The 24701-nt window shown below is 46.5% G+C and overlaps 4 protein-coding genes across 5 annotated transcripts; 2 read left to right on the plus strand and 2 right to left on the minus strand.

Annotated features, from left to right (window-relative positions):
• Positions 1 to 662: 662 nt before the first annotated feature.
• LOC133883952 (GDSL esterase/lipase At1g54790-like) lies at positions 663 to 4208 on the plus strand. Its single transcript, XM_062323360.1, has 5 exons — positions 663 to 1084; positions 2014 to 2214; positions 2747 to 2913; positions 3137 to 3407; positions 3828 to 4208. The coding sequence occupies exons 1-5, from the start codon at positions 862 to 864 to the stop codon at positions 4094 to 4096; spliced, it is 1131 nt and encodes a 376-aa protein (XP_062179344.1). The 5' UTR covers positions 663 to 861; the 3' UTR covers positions 4097 to 4208.
• Positions 4209 to 4437: 229 nt separating this feature from the next.
• Positions 4438 to 5849, minus strand: LOC133883953 (UPF0603 protein OsI_019212, chloroplastic-like). Its single transcript, XM_062323361.1, has 3 exons — positions 5232 to 5849; positions 4949 to 5141; positions 4438 to 4822 (listed from the first exon to the last, which is right to left on the minus strand). The coding sequence occupies exons 1-3, from the start codon at positions 5832 to 5834 to the stop codon at positions 4575 to 4577; spliced, it is 1044 nt and encodes a 347-aa protein (XP_062179345.1). The 5' UTR covers positions 5835 to 5849; the 3' UTR covers positions 4438 to 4574.
• Positions 5850 to 8081: 2232 nt separating this feature from the next.
• LOC133883957 (uncharacterized) lies at positions 8082 to 14864 on the plus strand. The gene is made up of 7 exons (XM_062323367.1): positions 8082 to 8490; positions 8607 to 8686; positions 8819 to 8879; positions 9436 to 9493; positions 9897 to 9954; positions 10081 to 10153; positions 14532 to 14864. The coding sequence occupies exons 1-7, from the start codon at positions 8185 to 8187 to the stop codon at positions 14622 to 14624; spliced, it is 729 nt and encodes a 242-aa protein (XP_062179351.1). The 5' UTR covers positions 8082 to 8184; the 3' UTR covers positions 14625 to 14864.
• Positions 14865 to 15705: 841 nt separating this feature from the next.
• Positions 15706 to 23900, minus strand: LOC133883958 (RNA demethylase ALKBH10B). Of its 2 annotated transcripts, none has more exons than XM_062323368.1 (7): positions 23095 to 23900; positions 19205 to 19353; positions 18936 to 19053; positions 17858 to 17959; positions 17628 to 17743; positions 16754 to 16908; positions 15706 to 16638 (listed from the first exon to the last, which is right to left on the minus strand). In XM_062323368.1, the coding sequence occupies exons 1-7, from the start codon at positions 23657 to 23659 to the stop codon at positions 16125 to 16127; spliced, it is 1719 nt and encodes a 572-aa protein (XP_062179352.1). In that variant the 5' UTR covers positions 23660 to 23900; the 3' UTR covers positions 15706 to 16124. The 2 variants fall into 2 exon arrangements, with proteins under 2 accessions (XP_062179352.1, XP_062179353.1); XM_062323369.1 differs by having other exon boundaries at positions 19205 to 19350; positions 23095 to 23891.
• Positions 23901 to 24701: the final 801 nt, after the last annotated feature.

Consider the following 24701-nt stretch of genomic DNA (forward strand, 5'->3'; position numbering starts at 1 on the left):
TGGAGTTGTATTTTCCAAAGAAATTTCTATATAGCCGAGTAAATTCACTTTTCTAAAGGGAATCGTTTTTTCTTAGGAGGTACCGCAATATCTTGGCTGCCCAACTCTTGGAAGAAAAACGACGAAAAACTTATTGGGAAATGCGGGCTGGCAACTAGTGGCTAGCTCGTCGAGCATGAGCCTTTGTCTTGTAGCAAATGGTCACATTCGAGTTTCGGCGAGTACGCATCAGGCAGGAAACCTACGGGTTTTTCATGATTCGATTTGATATGGCTATCTCGGAGGTTTTGTAGAGCTCTACCGTACAGTTTGATTGAATAGAAATAAGATAAGAGAAGTTATATTTATTAAAAATAAGAGTATTTGACTGGTAGTATATGTCTAAACATATTGAGCTGAATTTTTATTTAATTTATCGAATTTAATATTACATGAGTGGATGTAATAATTAAGATTATAATTAGTTACTTCTATCCCAGACTGAATACATATATTTGCATCCATCAGACGTGGTATTAAAACAGTGGATATGTACGATCAACCATGATTTCTCCAAAGATTATATGTAATCACTGGGTCAAGCTAGAATACTCTCAGAATACCCTAACACCACAAGGACTAAATTACAAAATCAACACAAAAAGGTAGGCACACACTTTAATCAGACTCAAATCAAATCTGCCTTTGCCTTGCCCCAACTCCTCGCAAGCTTCAGCTTCAAGCATCAGCAACCTCCAGGCTTCACCTCCCTCTCCTCCTCCTCACTTGGAGTAGTAGCAAGCAACAACACAGCAGAGGAGAGTGGAGTGGAGTAGGGAGCTGGGCAAGGGAGCCCCAAGCACCGCCGCCGCCGCCGTCGCCATGCGTTCATTAGTGCTCCTCGTCGTGGCGCTCTGCCTCGGCGGCGTGGCGGCGTCGACGGACTTCAACTTCCCGGCGGTGTTCAACTTCGGAGATTCCAACTCCGACACCGGAGGCCGCGTGGCCGCCGGGTTCGAGTCCATCCTCCCGCCCTACGGCTCCACCTTCTTCGGCGGCCCCGCCGGCCGCTTCTGCGACGGCCGCCTCATCGTCGACTTCCTCAGTACGCTCACCCTCTCCCTCCCTTTCCTCACAAATCCATGTCCTTGAATTGCTTCGCTAGTGCTGCAAAATGTTACCGTATGAACTGCACCAGAAAGAATCGGTGCACGGACGATTGGATTCTCCTTGAATTGCGCGAGTAGAATCGTTAATGGCTCAGATTCTTGAAGCTGACTTGTTGCTATTTTGTTCTTGGCGCCCTCCGAGTGGAGCAAGAGGAAGACCGCCGGTGTACAGATAATATGACTTGTCGTTGATTCTTGAACGCAGTGTGCCCATTTGGTCCGGGCGGTTGTTGGAAAAAGGGAGATTTAGTTAGGATGGTTCCTTGGCAGGATAGGCCAGAATACGTCCATGCGGTGGTTAGAAGCGGAGATTGAGGCATTATTGCAAATGGTCATTGGTGGTTGTCTGCACTGTGCTAACACACGTTGGCCGTTGAGGAACTGTTGTGAGTGTATGCGGTCCTGTTCCGGCAATCTGCCACCCCCCCCCCCCCCTGTTCGTCGCGATAGTTTGGCAAGATTCGGTAGATCTGCGGGAAAGCGAGTGCTGCTTCTTGATGCAATTTATCGGAATTAGGGGGAATTACTGTTATATATGGTTAACTTGTGAGATTTAGTTGGTCGCAATCCAGCTGCCTTATTTCCTGGGTGTACTAATTGAGCATTCCCATGTGCTTGCACTTAAGCAGTTTGACAAGGACAATGCTTTACAGCTGATTTGACAAGGACAATGAAAAACAGTATATCAGTTTCGTTTGCACAAACTAGAATTATGTAGAGGTGAATAGCTGATAACACAACAATTTTGTTTATTCATATCAGGAAGGGCTTGATGCCAAGTTTTTTTTATTTTCCCTTTTTTATGTCACACAACGGAATTGTGTTGTCTGTAATCGTAACCTGTTTCATAAACTTCTTCCTGCAGTGGAGGCAATGGATATGCCGCTCCTCAATGCATATTTGGATTCTGTTGGTGAAGCTAGCTTTCAGACCGGTGTTAATTTTGCTCAAGCTGGATGTTCAATCACACCAGCAAATCCGACATCTGTCAGCCCATTTTCATTTGGCCTTCAGATTAAGCAATTCTTTGCCTTCAAGGACAAAGTTACTAAGCTCCTGTCCAAAGGTATGAAAGTTCGTTCTTTTAGGCCATACCTTCAGAATTGTGGGTTGCAAAGCAAGATAGGAATATATTTTGCCTATCCCATAAGCATACAACCTTCTCAGCAAAGTAAAGTGCACCATCAAAAATGAATAAGACATAATATTGAGTGATTTACAAAGAACTGACAATTCTCAAGATATATAAAAAAAAAATCACAGACCAAAGAAGATTCCATTATTTCATCTTAGGAGTACATTAGGCAACCCAACAAAACATAGAAGCGATGGCATGTTTGGAATTATTATACCGAACACAATACTATTTTTAATTCTTGGTATTGTAATAGGTCTAGGATTAGGCTATCTGAATGGTTTGTGACAGGCTTCCAGTGTGTTTAATTGGTTTTGAATGAATATATATCTGCTGGATGTTTAAGAATACTAAGTTCCTCCATACTACAATTGATAACCAGACAAAGCTTTTGATTTGAACGATCCAGACTACAGAGTTGTGTTGGTGAAGACATGAAGTAACTTCTATTTTACATTTGCAGGAGATTTGTATAGGCGGTATATTCCTCAGGCAGATTACTTTTCACAGGGACTCTACATGTTCGATATTGGGCAAAATGATCTTGCTGGCGAATTCTACTCAAAAACAGAGGACCAAGTCGTTGCATCCATTCCGACTATTTTGTTGGAATTTGAAACTGGGCTCAAGGTTTGTAAAATTTAGTGCATTTTCATCCTTACAGCTTTATGCGCCTTTTCTTTAAATTCTGTAAGTGATTCTGTATAGAGACCAGGTCATGATAACTCACATAGACCTCAAATTCTGCATTATCATTCTTTCCATACTCTTCTTACTATGCGCTGCTTTGATAACAAGGAGCTTCGAAGTTTCACTCCTAATTTTTTCCTGTGTTCCCTTTTTTTAATTTCAGAAACTATATGAGCAAGGTGCTAGGAAATTCTGGATTCACAACACAGGCCCTCTCGGCTGCTTACCTCAAAACGTAGCGTTTTTTGGAAAAGACCCATCCCAACTGGATGAGCTTCACTGTGTAGCAAAGCACAACCGTGCTGCAAAGCTTTTCAACTTACAGCTGCATGCACTTTGTACGAAGTTGAGATCTGAACTTGCCGGGGCCAGCATCACTTATGTAGATATCTACACCATCAAATACAGCCTCATCGCCAACTACTCTCGATATGGTATGCAGCATAGACTTTCCACATGACGTAGTTATCAGGAAAAAAAAACTTATGCATCCATATCATTTAAATTTGTCGGCATATTGCAGCACTGGGAAAAGATGTTTCTCGAGTGTTAAACATGCTTCAAAGAGAGGACTTACAATGAAATGCCACTATCAATCCTGAACAAGTGCTTGCACTAATAAACCCCACTAAAAGAGGTGGAAAATAAAGATGCTTTATTTGTTTGGCACTTTGCATCACTCTGCCTGCACGTATGCAACATTTTCCTTCTTTGACTTTGTACTGTGGATTTTGACATTTCACTCGAATGTCAGTATTGTAGGCCTGTTGCTAGCTCATCTGAAACCTAAGAAGCAGTTTTTGTGAATAATAATTAAAGAAACAGCTCTAATATCTGCTTGTGCTTTTTGACAGGGTTCGAGCATCCCATACAAGCATGCTGTGGATATGGAGGGCCACCCCTGAACTACGATAGTAGAGTACCGTGTGGACAGACGAAGTCTCTGAATGGTAATCCGGTAAGTGCAAAAGGGTGCAGTGACAGTACTGAATACGTCAATTGGGACGGAATACATTACACGGAAGCTGCAAATTTCCACATCTCATCACAGATCCTGACTGGCAGATACTCGGATCCCCCGTTTGTGGACAAGATGCCATTCGTCATAAAACCGAGATTCTAATGAGCATACACTTATTTTCTCTTGAATCAACCACTGTAACTTTGCATTGGTTACAAAAACGATGTATTTATTACTTGTCAATAATCATATATAGCTTGTTTTCAGTTGCCAATAGCTTGTTATGCCCGATTTCGAAGGTTTTATTGCACTATCCAAGTTTGTAGCATAGTTTCACGATGCAGTCAGTACTGGAAACAGGCAGAGAAAGTGATCTATGCTACTCCAGGAGGGGGGAAATAACTTTAGTCGTTGCCGAGGAACTGAGGTAATGAACTGTTGATTTGCATCAAATGAACCTGGTAATCACGGAAATATATCCAGTTATATATACTACCGCAACAAAAATTAACCGGCACGGGTGTGCACTTGTATTAATCATAATCTGTTCACTTCTAAAAATTCCAGCAGAAAACCTGGGAGATGCCTTGATTTTTCCTCTTCGTTATGAATTTACTGTACACGCATGGCAGCAAGCTACTCATTTCTTGGAGATGTAGGCGTAGTACTGCGCCATGGGCACGACGAAGGCGATGACGAGTAGGCCACCGACGACAAGCGTGAACTGGCTGCGCTTCTCCTCCGTCTCCTCCTTGGTCTTGAAGTTGGACTCCCGCTTGTTCTCCTTGAACGATGGGCCTCCAGGGTCCGGCAGCCCGTCGATCACCGCCGCCAGCCGCTTCGCCGTGCTGATGATCGCCTCGTTGTACTTCTCGTCCGTGGCGAGCACTGCAAGTTACGCATTAATTAGTCACGTACTGCGGCCGTCGTGTTGAAAATTTGAAATGAAACATATATTCACGGCGGCGAGAGCACGGCCGGTCCGGCGAGTAGGCATGTGCGTCACCTACGTACCTGGGAGGTTCTCGGAGATGGTGGCGTCGAGGATCTGGTCGCCGACGGCCTTGATGAAGGCGGGGCCGCCGGTGATGGCGCCCTCCTTCTGGCTGGTGACAAGCACGACGATGCCCTTGTTGTTGCCTTCCTCAATCGTCGGGTACCACTTCTCCAGCACTTGGTCCGCGTACTCGAACGCGTCAGCTTTGCTCTGCAGCATCCTTGATCCATCGATCATGGGCAAGCTAGCTACGAGGACTCGGTGTCAATGCATGCGCGGCAATGCCGGCGGCGTACGTACCGTGAGCTTGCGGACGGTGATGAAGTTGAGGCTGATGTTCTTGCGGGCCTCGAGGTCGCGGGCGAGCCGCTTCACGTCGGACTTGGTCACACGGCTCAGCACGCCGGCGTCGTCCACCACGTACGAGTCGACGGGGGGGCCGTCTCTCAGCACGTCGAACTCCGACGCCGCCGCGGGGGCGGGCGCCGGGGCAAGGCTGATGGCCAGCGACAGCGCCGCAGCCGCCAGGCCATGGTGCAAGAACGACACCCAGTTCCTGACGCCGACGCTGTCTCCACTGGAAGCTGCGAGGGCCGGCTTCTGCTTCTTGAGCACGCAGCAGGAGACGGTGGACCTGGACGAGACACTAGCGAGAGTCGGTCTCTTGGAGCTGCGGAGAGGGGTGAGCAGTGTGGAGGGGGAGAGGAGGGTCTCCATTGCTGCCGCGCGCGGGAGCTCAGGGATCGAAGGCGGAGAGGAACCAAGCTTGCGAGGGCTCAGATCACTGGAGTTTGCTGCTCCCGTTTGGTTTGGATTGTGATTGAGTGGCTGGGATTCTGGAGCCGGATAAGGTGCGGTGCCACCGTGGACAGCTCTTGTCTGGTCGTCAGAGTACAAGGCCATGTCCAAGTGTCAGTCAATGCACCACTAAGCTAGGGCGGCGCCAGCTGAGGTGGGTCTAGCTTAGGGTTTTGGGGTTTGGGTGGGGGTTCGATCTCCTTCAAGTCATAGATGCCGGGAAGGTGATGGCTGTGGATGCCGATGCAAGGGAGCGAGGGAAGAGGGAGAAGTGGCATCCACTTCTTTATTTGCTACTCGAGTGATTTATTGAAACCGTCATGATATTAGTGAATTTCTCTTGGAATTAATACTTCAGATTTAACTTATTTACGAGAGAGAATTCGTTGACTTTTATATAGACTCTCAAAATTTGTTGACAACCAATACATATTCTTTCTATGTGTATGAAGTAAGTCTAGTGGATAGTCACATATTTCATATACTCAAGCTTTAACGAACGATGTTTATTTTACGATGGATTCGACTTATTCTTACAAATATTTATAATCTCAACAAGTTGACGTTATGGAATCAAATTCTAAAATATTCACGATAAAAACACACCTAAGATATAGTTAGTAGTACTATGATAATAATAACTAAAAGTAGCTACCAGGGTTTACAAAATCGTTTGGCACCCGAAAACTGGGACCCAACGATTTTTTAAAATTCACAAAAACCAGAATTTCGAGTGAAATTTGGTAAGTATTCGAATAAATTCAATCGGTCAAATTTGTAAATTAGAGACAAAAATTGACCGAATCAAGTCAGCGAAAACCGATCGAATTCAACCAAAACCAGAGCGAATTTTCCAATTTACCGAGCGATTTTTTGAAATTTCTGCATTTTGAACTAATTCATCAAAACTGGTCGAATTTTCTGATTTGCCTAGTGCATTTCTAGAATTTCAATGAAGTTAAAAAAAACCAAAAAATAGCTTGACCTTGTAAAACCAAAAAATAGTTATTTTAACATGCAAAATGAGTGAAAATGTGTTGCAACTAGATTAATTCATAATTAACCCATCGTATCTCCAAAATTAGTGAAACTATTTTTATTAATTTACTTATCCTATTATTTATATAGGAAAAATAATGGTAGATATGAAAAAGTTAATTACAGTATTGTTTCTTACCATGTCCATTTTATGCTGGTGAATTTTGTAAAAATTATAGAGAAATTAATAAATTTCTAAATAAAGTGAAACAAATTTTAAAGATCCTCTTAAAATACGTACTACACAAGAAAAATATGTGTTTGCTTATTAAACTTTTTTTTAATGTGATGAGTCAAAATCATCCGGTTCATACGACCCATTTCAATATTTTCTTCTTTTTTTCAAACTTCGTTTATATGAAATATAATGCAAACAATATTATTTTTTATTTTTTCACAAAAGCTCTTAGAATTATCTTTAGTATTTTTATAATTTTTTGTGCTTTTTATTTTTTAAATCCAAATTCAAAAATCAATCAAATTATGAATTTGGTGCGAATTAAATCGATGAATATTCACGAATACTAAGGCTATCTCTAACAGAAACTCTAAAAATCCACTCCCTATAACACTATTACAGTCTCCCCTATCACTATTACACTCTCCTTCGTTCCATCCATCTCCAACAGAAACTCTATATTTCATCTTCTATTTTCTCTCTTATATATTAAATTGATTTCCTTCAAGACTCCGCCTCCTCCTCGTTCCGTCCGCCCCCCCCCCCCCCTCCCTATCTCCTCTCTTCCCACCGCTCCTCCCTCCCGAGCTCCATTTTCCCTCCGCTCCTCCCTCCCCACCGCGTCTCCTCCTCGAGCTCCTCCCTCCGCCACCGTGCCATCCTCCTCCTCCGCTGCATCGACCTGGTGGTCGGCGTGCTGGTGGCCACCGTCGCCCTTGACCTCGCCGACTGACGCCGTCACCACCACCTCCCTCCTCCGCTCCGCTCTACTCGGCATCGCACGACGGTGGGCCGGAACTGTCCTCCCTTGCACGGGAAAGGTGGGTGGTTGGAGAAAAGGACGAGCCAAACAGTGATAGAGGAGCCGTAGCACGCCGCAACAATACCGTCGACGAAGCTACCCCCATATCGCTGTAGCAACGATACGATCTCTGTTGGAGTGCGATGTGGTGCGTGGGAGACGGCAAAAACACATGCACAGTATTACGGTCGGTAGATACTACCTCTGTTAGAGTTGGCCTAAACAGTTACCGACGAATTTGTTAACCTACTGGCCACTAGATATGCCGGTACCTGTTGGACTAGCTAAGATCGCATGGCCACCGTAAAACCTTCCAGTGGCCTGTAGCGCGCCATGGGCTAACGCCCCCCCCCCCCCCCTGCTTATCCGTAATCACGCCGTGCTTCCTCTCGCCACGGCTCCAGACGCCCCTCGTCTCCGCCGCTCGGCGCGGCGCCATGGCCCCCGCCGCTCTCCTCCCGCTCGCCCTGTCGACGCCTCACCCGGGCCCACCGCTGCGCCCCCTCTGCCGCTGCGGCGCCTCGCGCCGCGGCTTCACCATCCACACCGTCATCGCCATCGCCATTACCTCCACCTCCGCCGCCGGCGGTGCCGCTGAGACGCCCTCCTCATCGACGCCTCCCTCTAAACCCGGGGCCCCGGTGCTGGGCGGCATCGCGAACACGAGGTCCTGGTCGCAGTACTACGGCAGCGGCTTCTCCATCCGCGTGCCGCCGTCCTTCGACGACATCCTGGAGCCTGAGGTAATTAACCAGCCCCAGTTCCTCTCCCGACTAGGGTGTGGCTGGCCATTTCCGGCTTGCGTATCTGCTCTAAGCTTCGGTTCCGGCTTGGTGACTCCTCCCGTCCCGCGTCTCAGGACTACAGCGCCGGGATGACCTACTACGGCGACAAAGCCAAGCCCCGGTCGTACGCGGCCCGCTTCGCGTCTCCAGATAGGTAGGTAGGTAAGGTCTCGTTCTACTCGATGAACTGTGGCTCATGAGATTCATTTTCGGTAGCACTTGCCTCAATTTCACAATGATGCTGTAGGAGTAAACACAGAGTGCTCTGCTCCTTTGTTTAATGTAGGGACGAACTTGTAAGCGTGGTGATTAAGCCGTCGAATCAGCTCAAGATCACATTCCTAGAGGTTCGTAAAGGAGCTTGCCATTTTTGTTTTCTCTACTTTTTTTTTCCCGATCATTTGAACCCCCCCCCCCCCCTGAATTTATCAATGTGCCTGCACGACACAGCAGTAGTATGGCATTTTAGAGCAGGGCTCGTGATGTATGTTCTCATGTGTAGCGAGCATGTGGCAGTATCCTTGTTTCAGATTCAACATTCTAGATGCTCATTTGCGTTTAAGGTAGAACATAGAGCTTGGACTCACAAGCTTGTTAAAGCTTAGAAACACCAACTATTAGTTACAAGGACTTCCCCAACCGATCACTAAACAATACTCACAAGCTGGACTTGGTCTGAACTGCTGACGTACATTGAGTGTTTAGCAATAGAACGGCTCACGGCATAGGTATGGCCAAAGCGTTCTTTGTAGCTGTCAAAGAAAGAGTCAATTGAGAAGGCCTTTATCACCAGACACACTCGTGCTGCTGTTGATTACATTGCTCTATACATATATCTCGGCTCACGATGAAGAATATGCAAGAGAAATTTCTGAATGATGTTCCACAAATATTGGTTTGCAGGCAAAAGATATAACTGACTTGGGCACTCTAAAGGAGGCATCAAAGATATTTGTACCTGGTGATTTCTGTTATCTTAGAATTGAATGCTGCAATGTTTTTTTAAATCAAAATTAATATTGCTATAAAAAAAGAGATGAAAATAATCATGAAATGCTCACAACTTTCACATCTCAATGATGATGTTTAGTTCATGTGGGCCTAGCTTCTTGGGGTGAGACCTTTTGTTTAACATTGTATAATCTTGGCATTATGTAATGCTGTTATTTCCTTAAAACTTCATATGGTCATTTTTTTCCTTACAGAAAATATGGGCTGAAATATTAACTCCAATTCCAGCACATAAAAAAATTGTAAAAGAAAATACGAAGTTAAAATATTATGTTAGCAATTATATATTCCAAAGCGTTAACATGATGTACTAATCTGGAAGTTTTGTGTTTTATTTTTGTCTCATTTCGTAGCTGGTGCAAAATTATACTCAGCTCGAACAATTAAAGTTAAGGATGAGGAGGATATTAGGTAATATCTTGATCTTTATACTAACTTTATGGACAAATATTCAATTAAAATCTTTATTTCGAGTTATCAGTAGTATCCAAATTTGGACATAGTTTTTCAAATTTTACATGAGGAAATTTTCCACAGGATGTATTACTTCTATGAATTTGGTCTGGACAAACAACATGTTGCTCTAATGGCTACCGTGAATAGTGGGAAGGTATTCAACTGTTACTTTCGAATTACATTCTAAAAAAGATTGAATCCTACAGATTTTTGCTTTACGTCAGCTGATTTATTCTGAGATATATTCCTCCCATATGACTGCATTTGCATTTTCAGTTGGATTATATCTATGCCATGCCGTTCTATTATTTGTTTTCTTTCCTTCATGTATTTTGTATCACTGCTTTCTCTGCTCCTTTACTATGTGCTTTAGGTTCTGATGTTTGAACTCTCCATTGAGAGAATAGGTATATGTACATATACAATGGGATTATATAGGCCAAACAGATATACACAAATCTCGGTTATACTTATGCTATACTTAACATCCACCTCCCCCCTCTCCAAGTTGATCAAGGCAATCTGAAATCATGAAGTTTGGAGAGAAGAAAACAGTTTCACTCTTGAGTATGAGCCTTGGTCATGAGGTCAGCAGCTTGGAGCCTTGGAGGTTAGATGTAGATGGCACATACTGAAGAACAATATCTGGCTATTCACAACGATGGCGAGCAACGGAGCTATCCACACCAATGTGCTTGGTCAGCTCATGCTTCGTCAGGTCATTAGCAATCTGTATTGCACTAAATTTTGTCATAGACCAGAGTAATAGGAGCAGCACATGACAGAACAAGATCAACCATACCTAGACAATATCCAAAGTAGTAGTAGTAGTAGCAGGAACCAGAGTTTAGCATTAGTGTTAAAGCGGGATGCCGTGGTCTGTTTCTCAGAGTTGCACACTTACGAGAGAAGTACCAGTAAGTATGCGATGTCTCGTGAGATCATCGATCAACTGGATCACTTGTCCAGGTCGAATCAGAGAAATTATTCTAATGAGCATAAAGAGACGACAAGAAGTGGACCCATACTGTTAATGCAATACACAAAGCATGTGATCATAGTGGCCGGCTATGGTAGGAGCATTAACAGACTGACAGAGCAGGTGAATAAAATGAGCGAATCAGGTCAGGTAACTGCAAGGTAGAGAAGGCGTCCAACAATGTGACAAAAGTGAGAAGGATACTCAAGTGGAGTAGCAATGTAGCATCTATGCGACAAAGCTGAAGAAACAGTTCCACAGAAGTAGCAACCGCCCAAGTATAAATAATTCTAGAGTTAGCAAGCAAATCGTAAACACAACAATTTAGAGAAAGTTACTAGCCCTCGTATGGTGAGCAGTCTATGGCATGATACATGGAGAACCGAAGCACAAAGAGACATATCTGGAACAAATTTTTTTTAGAAAGAATGCTCCAATGAGCAACTGTGCAGAACAATGCACTGCAAACTGAAAGATAGGATGGTGAGAGCCGTCTTATGTCATACAAAAAGAGGTCCCGAGTCCAAAACCAAGGGGAGAGTAGTACCTGGCAGGTAGACTAGCAGACCCATTAGATGTCTCAGAATCTTACTCGATGGACTAATTTTTTGACTCCTAACTACTGGCATAGGCGGAATTAGGACCACCACGAGGCCGACGTGATCGCTTCAGCTCAGGATGTAGCTTGTAGCACCGCTCAGCAGGATGACCAGATCGCTTGCAATGAGAACAGACAATTTGGGCATGAGCAACAGACGTCCGGGTAGAAGCTGCCAGAACAGTATGCGGTGGTGTCACAGACGATCCAGCAAGTGCGTGAAGAGAAATCTCCTTGACAATCAAAGCAGCAAGAGCCTCATCCATGGTTGTAAGTGTGGGGCGTCGAAGAAGCTCAGCGCAAGTAGGCTCAAACTCTGGGCGAAGGCGCGTGAGGAAGCCATACAAGTTGTACTGCTGATTATATTTCTCCTTGTCTGCACAATCATCACATCCAGGATAGGACTTCGGTCTCATGCAATCTAACTGCATGTGATGCGTGTGAAAGCAGTGTAAAACTCCTGGATGGACAAGTCCTGCTGCCGCAGACCACAAAGCCTCTGCAGAAGAGAGAAGAGAAGTGCCAAACTACGCTGATAGCGCTGCTGAAGATACTCCCACATCTCTCTAGCTGACGAGAGACCGATGAAGTTCACCCTGATCGATTCCTCTGCAGTCATGCACAAGATACCCATCACACGACCGTCCCTGATCCGCCAATCCGTGGCAGCCTTCGCATCAACCTCCTGATAAGGGGGCTTCTCAGTGAGGTGGGATGCCAGACCATTGAACCTGAGTAGCATGCGAACGGTAACTGCCCACTCGTGTTAGTTCTGGTCATTCAGCTTGACATCTAATGCTGCCAGGAGAACATCATCACTTTGGAGGCCATTGGGAAGCAGATAGCAAGTGACGACGGTGGAAACTGTGAAAACAGCTGCGCTGCAGCAAGCAAGTCCAGCAGGACCAAATGCACAGTGCAGCAGCACCAAGCAGTTCAGCAAACGTAAGATATAGCACAGGCTTGTCTTAGGGTCTGGATGTTTCCTTTTGGATTCTGGATTGTGAATTTTACAAACAAACGGTCAGATTGTGGAAGTGGATTCTCACAATCTATATCTGAATTATGGCACAATCCACAATACACAATTCAGAATCTAGATTCTCACACTCCAAAAGGGAAACAAATAGACCCTTTGTTGTCTAACCCTACTAAGGCCAACTCCAACAGAGGTAGTATCCGCCGGCCGCAACACTGTGCACGCGTTTTTGCTGTCTCCCACGCACCGCATTGCACTTCAACAGAGACCGTATCGCTGCTACAGCGATACGGGGGGCAGCTTCGTCGGCGGCATTGTTGCGGCGTGCTACGGCTCCTCTATCACTGTTTGGCTCGTCCTCTTCCCCAACCGCTCGCCTTTTCCGCGCAAGGGAGGACAGTTCCGGCCCACCGTCACGCGATGCCGAGCAGAGCGGAGCAGAGGAGGGAGGTGGCGGCGACGGCGTCGGTCGGTGAGGCCGAGGGCGACGGTGGCCACCAGCACGCCGACCACCAGGTCGATGCGGCGGAGGAGGAGGATGGCGCGGTGGCGGAGGGAGGAGCTCGGGGAGGAGACGCGGTGGGGAGGGAGGAGCGGTGGGGAGAGAGGAGCTCAGGGAGGGAGGAGCGGTGGGGAGAGAGGAGCTGGGGAGCAGTGGGGAGGGAGGAGCGGTGAGCTGGGGTGGGAGGAGCGGAGGGAAAAAGGAGCTAGGGAGGGAGGAGCGGTGGGGAGAGAGGAGATGGGGAGGGGGCGGACGGAACGAGGAGGAGGCGGAGTCTTGAAGGAAATCAATTTAATATATGAGAGAAAATAGAAGATGAGATATAGAGTTTCTGTTAGAGATGGATGGAACGAAGGAGACTGTAATAGTGATAGGGGAGACTGTAATAGTGTTATAGGGAGTGAATTTTTAGAGTTTCTGTTGGAGATGGCCTAACCCAGCAGCCGCACCACCCTCCACACGATGGAAATCAGCAGATGGCTCCAAACTGTAGAGTAGTAGAGGGTTAGGCGGCGGTAGATGCCTCCAAGTGGCAGCAAATGCCTTGCGCAACTGCCGCCGGCTGCGGACAGGTGGGTCCTGGGCAGCGGCACCTTCTCTAGGCGGAAATCCAGAGCTGAGATGGAGCACCTCCGGACGGCGCTCTGCTACGGTGGGAGGAGGCTGGGCGTCCAGATCAGGCTGCCAGGACACCAAGTCCCGGCTAGCAGCAAGCCGATCTCGATCAAATTCTTCAGCTCCCAACGGCAGATGAGACTCCCTTACGTTGATATGACAACTTCGGCGACTAGTTGGAGGGCGACGATGAAGTGGAGAGTTGCCCGGAGATGATCGGCTCGGGTATTGGGACTGGTGCAGAGATGAACGCCGGCGAGGGTTTTGCACTGAACTCTTAAACCCAACCAAGGCCAGCCAAATATGTATTAAATGGGCCGGCCATATGGACCAAATCCATGTATGCTTATGTCACGCTGTAATTTGTGAAGTAGCACATTCATCCCTACATGTTCCTCCAAAAAAAGAAAAAAAAAAATCATTCCTACATGTTACAAGCACAGGTGAACATAGAAAAGAATCCCAAACAGCTAAAACTATAGATGAGTTGGGCTATGTGCATCACATGATGCAGAGGTTGTGATATTAGTCCGTTATCTGAAAAAAAAAATCTAGATGAGTTAGAGCTATCGGATACAGTTCTTAGTTGGGGATGGTTTGAATGAATTAAAAAGAACTATATGATTGTGCATTCCATTCTTCCATTTGGCTGGGTCAGTGCTGGATGCATTTTAAAATTCTAATAATGTTTGCATTGACACTACACGAAATTCTGCTCGTCAAATGCCTTGGTGTGTTCTACTGATAGCTTACAATCTGTAGCTCGTTCCTGCAGGACTAGCCCTCTCACCTTAGCAAGACAATTGCATTTTCTTACTGCTTTCTGTGTTCGTTGAAATTGCGTTTCACGTTGTGACAGACATATATTGCTGCTGCCACTGCTCCACAGACAAAGTGGAACGATGACGGCGTGAAGCTGCGTTCAGCTGCTGTATCCCTTTCTGTTTCGTAATTGTGCGAAATGGGATACCACAACGATTATGTCAGAACTTCGGCTTCAGCATCATGCATAGAGGAATCATTTTTCATCCTGCATTTTGGTCGTGGAAAGAAGGTACATAGTTGTATTAATCGGCAACAGTTACAAACGAAATAGCTGAGATTCTGCACGTTGTTGGAGTGGCATCTGTAACATTTTTTTTAATTAGAAAATATTTTGAGAAATGGCATCATAACTGAATTTTAATGACTATTTAGATCTTGTTTATCTACAATGGTTCTCTCTCTAATTCTAACACGAGAGTGGTGCCAGTCTGTTAAGTACGGAATAGGTAATTTCACTCGGTACCCCTTCAGTTGATCTTCAAGTACCTGATGGATTCCATCAACCTTTGCAAATCCGTTAGCCCCTTATCGGCATTGATGATATGAGCAGTCTAAATAATTAGTGCTAACTACAATCAAACAATTTGCATCACTGAATCTGTGTAGATCCACCGGGATAAAGAAAGGTCAACTGATGGATCAGCATTGGCCACCTTGCTCTGAATTTACGACCAAATGGTCCATTGTTTGTTCACTACGAGGTGGCATCACAGGATGGTCCCGGAACTGCATTGGTAACACGCCCAGAAGGTTGATTTATTAGTGTATCCTTACTAGGACTGATGCATGCTCTTTTCACCTACGTACGGCAAATGTAAGGAAGCCCTCGTTCTACGCTCGATAGAGGATGGCTGTGTGCATCCCGTGATGCAGAGGATGGAAGGATTTTTTTTTTCATTATCTAAAAGGCATGCTCGATAGAGAGCAGTCATCAATGCTCTTGGGCCTTGTGAAAGAGTAGGAATTAGTTTAATATGATCGATATATTGCTTGAGTCTTGATTGTGGATTATATAGAGTTGTATGACTTGGAGGGCAATAAGCTTCCTCAAGATAAGATGAAAATATGGAATCATAATCCTAGTAAATCTTATCAAATCTCGGTTAGTCATGATACTCTAATCATACCATACCATAATAGCTAGATATTTTGATCCTTACATATGCTCTAACACTTGGCACACAAGTACAACCGAACAATCAAACGAGTGTGCAACACAAGAGGCATGTTTTACCTATATAGAACTGCAAACTCAGCAGGACATGCATGCATGGCAACATCCATCCAGTTCTTCTCGGAACGAAAAGGGAGAAAAAGAGAAGAAAACAAAAAGGGAAACCCTGTCCTGATTCTGACCTCAGCTATCCCTACCCATACTCTTCTACCGCTTCTGACTGCTACTCACTCACACGGCCACAAACCCAGCTAAATTACAGGCAGACCAAAGCCCACGAGAAAACACCACACCGGTCACCAAATACAAAGGAGGGACGTCCAACACGATCAAACTCCGCGCGTTTCGATTTTTCTTCTTTTTTTTGCCTCGGAAGATGGAAAAACACTCCATGAAAGCCTAAGAACAATGGCTCCTAATTGGCCGTTCGGTTCGACGGCGAGGGTCGGGCCGTCAGCCCTGCGCCTCGATGGTTGGCGACATCATCGCCGAGAACCGGCGCTTCTGGATGCGCGGCGGGAGATGCTTGTTGTACCGCTTCGGCCCGACCGTCCACGGAAGGAACACGCCGGTGCCGCTGCGGCCCATCCGCTTGCTGATGTTGCCGCCGGCGCCGGCGCCGAAGGAGGCCATCACCATGGGCCTCGCGGGCGCCGCGGCCACCATCATGACGGGAGCGCGCACGGCCATGCCCCACGCCGCCGGCGCGAGCACGGCCTGCGGCGCAGGGGCGTAGCCGACGATGGCACCGCTGCCGGGGGGTTTCTGCGCCATGCCCACGTGCGCCGCGGGGGCCGGCTGCGGCTGCCAGGGCGTCATGGCCTTGGTGGGCGACGGGAGCGGGCTGAGGTCCACCGGCGTGGACGGCCTCACCCTCGCGAACGTGATGCTCACGCGGCGGTTGGACGACGGGCACACTACGTGGCGCGCCATGTCCGCACTGTTCCCTCGCATAACTAGGAGAGACCTGCAGGTTTGAAGCGCACATTCCATGACCCACAAATAGAAAAATACTACTCAATTTTTTTTGTCTGTCATATTTGACATATGAAAATAAAAAAAAACGCAATTGTTAAGCGTACCCTTGTTTAAGCGATAGTGTGAGAGGTCCCTTGTAGTTGCCGTTGCTGTCAGTGACAAGTGACCTGCCAAATGCCATTGTAGTCTCAGACAGGAGAAGAGTGGAAATGGGGTTGTCCAGATGGGGAGGCTTGAAGTAGGGTTGCGAGTGTTCATCCTGCGAAACAAAGTCACTAATGTGTCAGATGACAAGTTCTTTTTTTCTGTTTATCAAATTGGTATACCGATTCATGTGCTGCAGAAAATTCAAATGCCTAAAACTAAAACTGAGCTCCTGTAACATCATAAGAACTGCAATTAAGGCGCCTATGGTACAAAAAGGCTCTGATACTTCAGCCCGAATGCAACAGAAGCTCTACTCCTATTCCTTTGACTTGTCAAAGTTGAGGGAAGCCCGGCTCTTTTTACATTTTTTACTACTAATTTCAAAATGGTTACAAAGTTTTTCAGATCAAACATATTTGAGGGATGGGAAGTGGATGTGACATTCCCCCTTCAACATAACATTTTAATGCCCACATCTTCGCATTTTCCGCATTCATAGGATTAGTCTAATTACACAAGGTGTTCCTTAGTCATTCCTTTATAATGGAGGAAGATTTAGGCTCAGCAAATTCAGTCAAGCTGTAAAATTGTTCCTTTTCTCAACGAAACACTTTTTTTTACCAATGACCAGTAACTATGGAGAAAAGCTGTACTAGAGTTCATCAATTGCAACGTCCAAAATAATTTCAGAATTTTGTGTTAGGCTCTCAATTCTGGTGAATGCTTCAAAAATCTGATCACAGATTTTATGATTTTACAAGAAGCAAAAAAATATTTGGTTTCATCGATTGTGCTGTCATGCTTATTTTATAAGGAAACACCAACACCTACCTCATCGAAGAAGTTGATGAAGACACTGTTTGGCTTCCTGCTTTCTGGTATTAAACGCCAAAGAACAAGGTGGTCAATGACAGCCTGCAGGACAAGGGGGATCGGTTCTATGTGACCTGTGGAGGAGAAAAAGAGGACAGTTGTGAAAAAGAGGACATCATTCACAAGGGTATGCTGCACTTATAAGAATATTCTTGCCACTGTAAGGAAGTAGAGTCTTTGGAACATACAATTAGCTTCCTCTGTAGTAGGTTGAAATAATGGGACGCCTAGCTGAATGATCTCCCTCTTGTTTCCTTTGACCTGCTTGTTGAAGAATATGAAGGTCTCACCTAAATTAGAAAATAGATAATAAGCACCAAATTGAGCGTTACCAAATACTCATTTCATCAAACGGGTCATCATGCATTCACACTTCAAGAGATAAAATAGATAAACACACTGAACAAAGTTAACCGGAAATTAAATTCATTATTTTGAAGTTCAGGCAGCTTACTTGCATGTGATGATTTCGGTCAAAATCCAATAGAAACGTAGCAAGGTTGTGGGTTCTATATCAAGTCATACTCAGGAACTCAAGAAGTCTAGGAAGTTGAGGTCTTACTTGGATCAACATTTTGTCGTGCACAACTTTGGATCGACGTTAGCATGTCTTGGCACAACCTATTCCAATAAAACAGAAGCGATCTAATACGTTACTATTATTCAATTACACATTCAGTTCAAAGGTGTTTTTGTCATTAAGAGAGGTAAATTTCAAGTTAACAACACGTCAAATCAGTCAGTGTCGTAGTCACTAGGTTGATGACTTTACCTTCTTTGTCAAGTTCAATGTCTACTTTTCCTAGATTTGGATGACCGGCAGCTATCTATGAAGATACACCAGCACTAGTAATCTAGTTACATAAATTTCAACGTTTTGGATTTCGCTATTTCTATAATACGGAGTTTAGACGACAGTTGCTAGGACCTAGGACCTGTAGATATCTGAGCCAGCTAGCACAAAAGTATATCAGATGAAGCCGTCGCCACCGACAGAAAAAGTAATGAATGGGCCTGAACTAGGACCACAGTTAGATGCTATGCATAAGAGCATTTTTGGTATCTTGAAGCATCAATTGGATGATGCCGCAGGGTTTTTTTAAGGCATATACCGCAGCTTAATTAAGAAAAGAAATAGAACTAACCAGGAAGGAACAGAAAAAGAAAATAAAAAAGACAACGCAACGAGAAATCAGATACTCCATTTTGACTACATTTCATAAGCGATAAAATTGCTTTAGTGAAGCAACAAAAAACGCAACTTACCTGAAAGTTCTCCATTTCTGCCAGCCTGACGGATTTCATTAATGAAATCTGCAACTTTCATGATCTCTGATGTTGTAAACACATCTTCATATATCTTCAAGCCTTTCACAACGTTAACCTGATAACACAAGGTCAGGAATAGCAGTCAGAAAAGAGTGCCTTCACAAGAAATGAACTTTTTAGCTGAATGGAAGTGCTACTACTTCCTACAGCATCTCCTAGTCCTTCTGTACAGAAAGATTGCCGAGTGGTGTAAAGATGGAACTCGCCATGTGCCCCTTCACGGACTCCTTCGCCATGAAACCTTTCTGGATCTTGATCCTCTCAGGACGGGCAATGCACTCCTCGTGGTCAGAGCAGATGGGATAGCTCTCTGGTAGGCTGTGTTCCCCTTGAGATCCTTGATCAGTATGATCTGCTAAGTAATATATATCTCAGAGATTTCCAACCATTGTTGGATATGCACTACGTGTTGCAAAAACCGAAAAACAAAGACATCAAATTCTTTAACTCTGCTATCTCGTTTCAGACAACATTTATTTTACCGGGTGATCAATTTTTTATACTGGAGAAAGCAGGAAAATTTTAGCAATCACGGATACAACCAGTGACTGCTGACATCAGAAATTTACAGACAGCAAAATATAGAAAACGTGGATATGTATGCACACTGAAAATTCAGTTGATTCTTTAATTAGCTTGGAAACAGAATTGCACGCCTAAAAGCTGATGGCTCCATCATGGTGTTCATAAAATGAGAAATAAAGATAGGATGCTAGAAAACATAAATATTTCAGTAAAATAAATATAGAAACTGTACTTGATCTTCGCTTTTCACGCATGGCATAATTAGATATTCACTTGGAGTTTGCTAGTGGGCACAGTCACTCAGCACCAACCGGTCCAGTCTATCACCCGTTTGAATTCACACAAAACGTTCTATCATCTGCTTTATCGTAAAGCATAGAAACATACTGAGCTCCATTCGATATTTCAAATATTCATCATAACGCAGGAAGAAATGATCTTGCTTTTCCAGGATTCCCAGGCTGCAGTCTTGTGGTGTCACTTTTCATGGACTACAGCATAGAGGGGGAAAAAAGGAAAGGCGCCTTCCGAGATAATAACGCGATAAAGAGAAAGAGAGTGTAGACAAGAGATTCGGCCAAGTTGAATGAAGTGTACATGGGAATTATTAGTACATGCATAAGTGTAAGGGCACGCACCAAACAGGAGTAGGGACCAGTACATGTTCAATAATTGGGCGAAGACAAGGTATAAAGATGATATTAGCCCACTCTACTTATAGCATGCCCTCCTTTCTCCTCTTTTGCATTTGTCCATCCCACGCAAAAGAAAGACAAGAATCGTTTTCCTCTCCTTCTAAAAAAAGGTCATAGTCCCTCAGTTGTCAATTTGGAAGAGATCGCAATAAATCTTTTAAATTCCAGACCGGTTGCAAAGGCTGATGTACTAACTACGGTTACAGTTCCTTTAACGTTTGGTCACTGTGGCCACTAAAATCACCGACTAACTACCGCAGCAACTCGACAAAACCTTGGAAGATGATCGCATCAGCAATGGACAGCGCATGCACTCGCCACGCTGTTGTAACCCAGATTATCAATTCCATATCATAGCTAAGCTAACCGAGCATGTGCAGAGATTCAGGAAGCTCCAAAAGCTCTACACGCGCTACCACCCACACCTGCCCCCCGGGCCTGAAGGCCGCAGGCGGCTAAAGACTTACGAATACGATAGCCGCCGCGACTTACACCGACCGAGCCCTGTGAAGACAACATGGCGCCATACGGAGACAAGAAGATCTTTCGCGAAGCTCAGCCGCCGGGTCCGCCCTACAGTACTACCGGCTGATTGGCCGGGACCCACGAGCCAGTGGCCGACGGCCAACCACGTGTGCGGTCCGGGCCCGGGGCACGGCACCAGATCCGGCCTCCACCGGTAAGTCCTGGCATCTGGAACCGATCTGGGGCCAGGTGGTCGGTCGCTCCACGGTGAGGGTCATGTGGGTCCATTAACTCGCGCGTCAGAGACGGGTTCAAGTTCACAAAGCTCACCTCACCGACCGCTCGCTCCATCAAGTGAGGAGTCACGGACTCACAAGTTTCGTCGGCTGGAGGGTGATCTGAGACCGACACATGCCCAACACATGGGCAGCAATATTCTGAACCCGCCGCGCCCGTGAAGACAAGGCTGCAGCCAATCGCAGCGCCGCTGCACACTAGCACGCACCGGACGGAGGCATATCCCTGTCTCCGTCGCGACGCGGCACGTTTCGCGACCACGCGATGCCCAGAATTAACTGGCCATGCACCTCCACTAAACGCATCGCCTAATCACCCACCCAGCGGCCGTACCGCAAGTACCACTTTCCCACCACGGGACGGGACCAGGGCAGGCCAAAAAGGGTGGAGGCGGAGCTAACCGGGGGTCGGGGGAGGGAAAAAGAGAACAAAACAGCGGTCGTTAGCGAACGACGTGACGGAAAAGCGGTAGGGTTTTTGGTTCCCGCTTGCCTCGTGATCCCGTCTCACGGGCGCCGCCGCCGCGGACGCCCAAGATTGACCGACGGAGGGGCGGGACACGCAGACTAAGAATTATTGGCCTTGCGCTCCAATTCTCCGCTAACCACTAGACGTAATGGTCTGACCCGCACGCCAATTACTAGTACAATGAACTAACGTAGCTACGCGGCTTGAGCAATAGTGCCATAATTAACCAGCGTTTGAAATATTTTAATCATTTTTGGTTAGGAAAAGTATATGCGTACTAAAATTTTCCTAAGAAATAGCTACAAAGGAAACTCGTCATGTAGCCACCCTGGACGTCCTCCTCTCCCTCCTAATCAGCTGTTAATTAGGCCCATCACTAATAATAAAGCTCGGTGAGCAAGAGTAAACTATTTACTTCTTCAAATTCCGATATCTTTGCAACTTCTACACATCAGATGCCTAGTACAAGCCAGACAAAAAAGTTATGCATCAAGGCAAGTAAGTTTACGAGCAAATTGCAATGGAGTCTGTAATGATGAACTTGTGGCTGCCTAGGCGTCTCATGGATGGCAAAAAAGCTGCTAGTGGCCCGGAGGGGCATCACCGTTGCGTCGGCTGCTCGTCCAGTCGGTTCTGTTTGCTCCCGTCCCCTCCGCCTTGGTTGCCTCGTCTCAGTCCTCTCCTCCTTGTGCTAAAAAATAGGATGGAGGAGTTGGGTACTAGCAACCAGCACTTACTATTGCTCTCATTAGAGAGATACGGTGCCCTCAACCTTTTCTCTTTATTTGTTGACATATGCTTGTGGAAGATATGTTTAGGTTTTTTTTCCACCCTTCACATTAGTTTTACTTAGCAAGATTAGACAAGATAAATTTTGCCAGAAGAAAAGAGACAATTTAGCTCCTCTCGAAAATAAGAAAATCCTTGCCCACCTTAATTCAAACTAAGTAAAGAACCAAACATATTTGCTGATACTCTAAACAAGACTAGGTAAAAGTGAGCAAAGAAACTAAATATATCCGTATCTTATTGTCTAGAGCAGGCCATAAGGCTTGAGAAGCCTTTTTCTTTTTTTTTATAGCTCGGGAAATTTAACTAGTCAGCAGGATGAGTGGGCCCACTGTGCTAGCAGCGGCGGATCCATCGGGCTTGGTGCTCCATCCAAGTGCTCCAGAGTACTCATCCCCCAACTTTTGGGTATGAAAAACGAGAAGAGCCTACTACTACTACTTTACAATTCTGGATTCGTCACTGTAAGTTAGGACCGGAAGTCAGTGAAACAGTGGAAGGATAGGGGCTTGGTACCGCTTTCTTCGTACACGTACCACGGTCCTTTTGGTTAATCCCCAGAAAATAGAAGATTAGTGAACAAACTTGCGGAGAAAATAAAAAAGGATAGGATATTAGTGGGAAAACTTGTGAGAAAACCACAGGTGACCACCAGATCCAAAAAATTGCGAAGCGAGCGGAATTACAATTTTAAAACTGGGGATTAACAATTCCGACGCCGAGCAGACGCAAACGACGATGGATTTGGCGAATTCGAATGCGGATGCCGGAATGGAAATAGTGCTAAGGAGGCAGGGTAATTAATTGACCTGACCACGCGAGGTTTCAAATTAGCGGGTGGTGATGATTGTACTTACGTCCGTCCGCGACGGCGTCATCTTCCGTGGAGGCAGCCTTCTGCTCCGACGAATCTCCGGAGGAACCTACCTCCGCGTCCAGCTCGTGGTCCACGGCGTGGTTGACGGCGCTGTCAGGCTCCTCGGCCGGTGCCGGATCCTGTGTCACGGGATCCTGGTCGTGCTCCGGCTCGGGCTCGGCAGGAAGGGCGGCGAGCTCGTCCATGTGCTCGTGGATAACCGTGGACGCGGCTTCCTCCTCGGAGTAGCAGCAGACGGACCCGGCGGCGCGAGCGTCCGCGACGCGGCGGAGCTCGGCGGCGACGTCGGCGACGGGGTAGAACTTCTGCATGTGGAGGACGGGGAACCAGTTGAGGCGGCGGCGGTGGAGCGCGGCGAACACGGGCTCGTACTCGGCCCCGCCGCCGATCTGCGCCAGGTGCCCGCACAGCGCGTCGATCATCGCGTTCGCCGCCGCGAACTCGCCGCGGAACCACCCGATCACCGCGTCCCTCGCCGCCACCTCCGGCGCCGGCGCGGCAGCGGCGCCTACCGGCGACCCCGGCACGCCCGCCGCCGTCGTCATCGCTCCCGCGATCGCCAGCCTACGCCCCCACTCCAGCACTAACCTCCCTCACTCGCTCCTCAATTCCCTTGGCCTCCTCTCTCTCTCCCCACCTCCCTCTCTCTCGCAGCTTTTGCAATGGCGTTGTTTCGACTCGACGTATTTGCCCTGGGAAACAGAGGAGGACGGTGTGGGGGCTGGCTCGCCCGGGGCGCTCCTATAAATACCTCGGCGAGTGCCCGTAGGCAACCCAAGAGGGTGACGTGGCTCCCATGGGGGCTTACCGGGCTCGGATCCGGCGACGAGGCTGCAGTGCGGTTAGTTAAAGGCCTATAGCCCTACAAGAAGACCGTCTCCGCCGCTGCGGTGGGGAGGATCGGACGGTTTGCTGCCTCGACTCGGACTACGGGGGCGCGTGTGGACCGCGCGCGCTACCGGCCGGGGCTGCGCGATTCCGAGGGTGGCAGCGTCATTCACCTCACCCGGTCACCGCGGCCTTGGGATGCGGCGCGGCCGGATCTTGCGGTTCACGGCAAGATGGGATGGCCACGCCCGTGCGTGGGCGCTTGGTCCGGCCGGCCGTTTCAGAGCTCCCGCACCCATGTCCGGTTTGCTCTGGTCTTGTTCGTGTAAGGCATTCACAATGCATTGATGGAAGCGACATCTCATTTCGTAGGTATATTAATTTTTTAAAATATCAATACAATTTATAATATATGCACACACTCATATCATTACACGTACGAACTCACACATCGTTTTGATAGGTATATCGCCTATTACTAAAAAGAAAATTTTTTATTAGTGAGAGACACACGAAGTAAATATAGGATTTGATCCTGATAGGTGTATGGTACAACTACCTCAATTAATTATTCAAGGCGAAGCTCGATTCTCCCTAAGTATATCATTTTAGATTCCAAACGACGTAGACGAGAGTAATATAACAGAACTTAATGTTAAAGTAATAGATACGGCTATATGCGGCGGTAGCCATAGATATAACGGAATTTAATGTTGGAGCAACTATATCAAGATGCATGCTGCCAACCAAAGAAAATCT

This window comes from Phragmites australis, chromosome 11 (genome assembly GCF_958298935.1).
Source record: "Phragmites australis chromosome 11, lpPhrAust1.1, whole genome shotgun sequence".
Taxonomy (NCBI): domain Eukaryota; kingdom Viridiplantae; phylum Streptophyta; class Magnoliopsida; order Poales; family Poaceae; genus Phragmites; species Phragmites australis.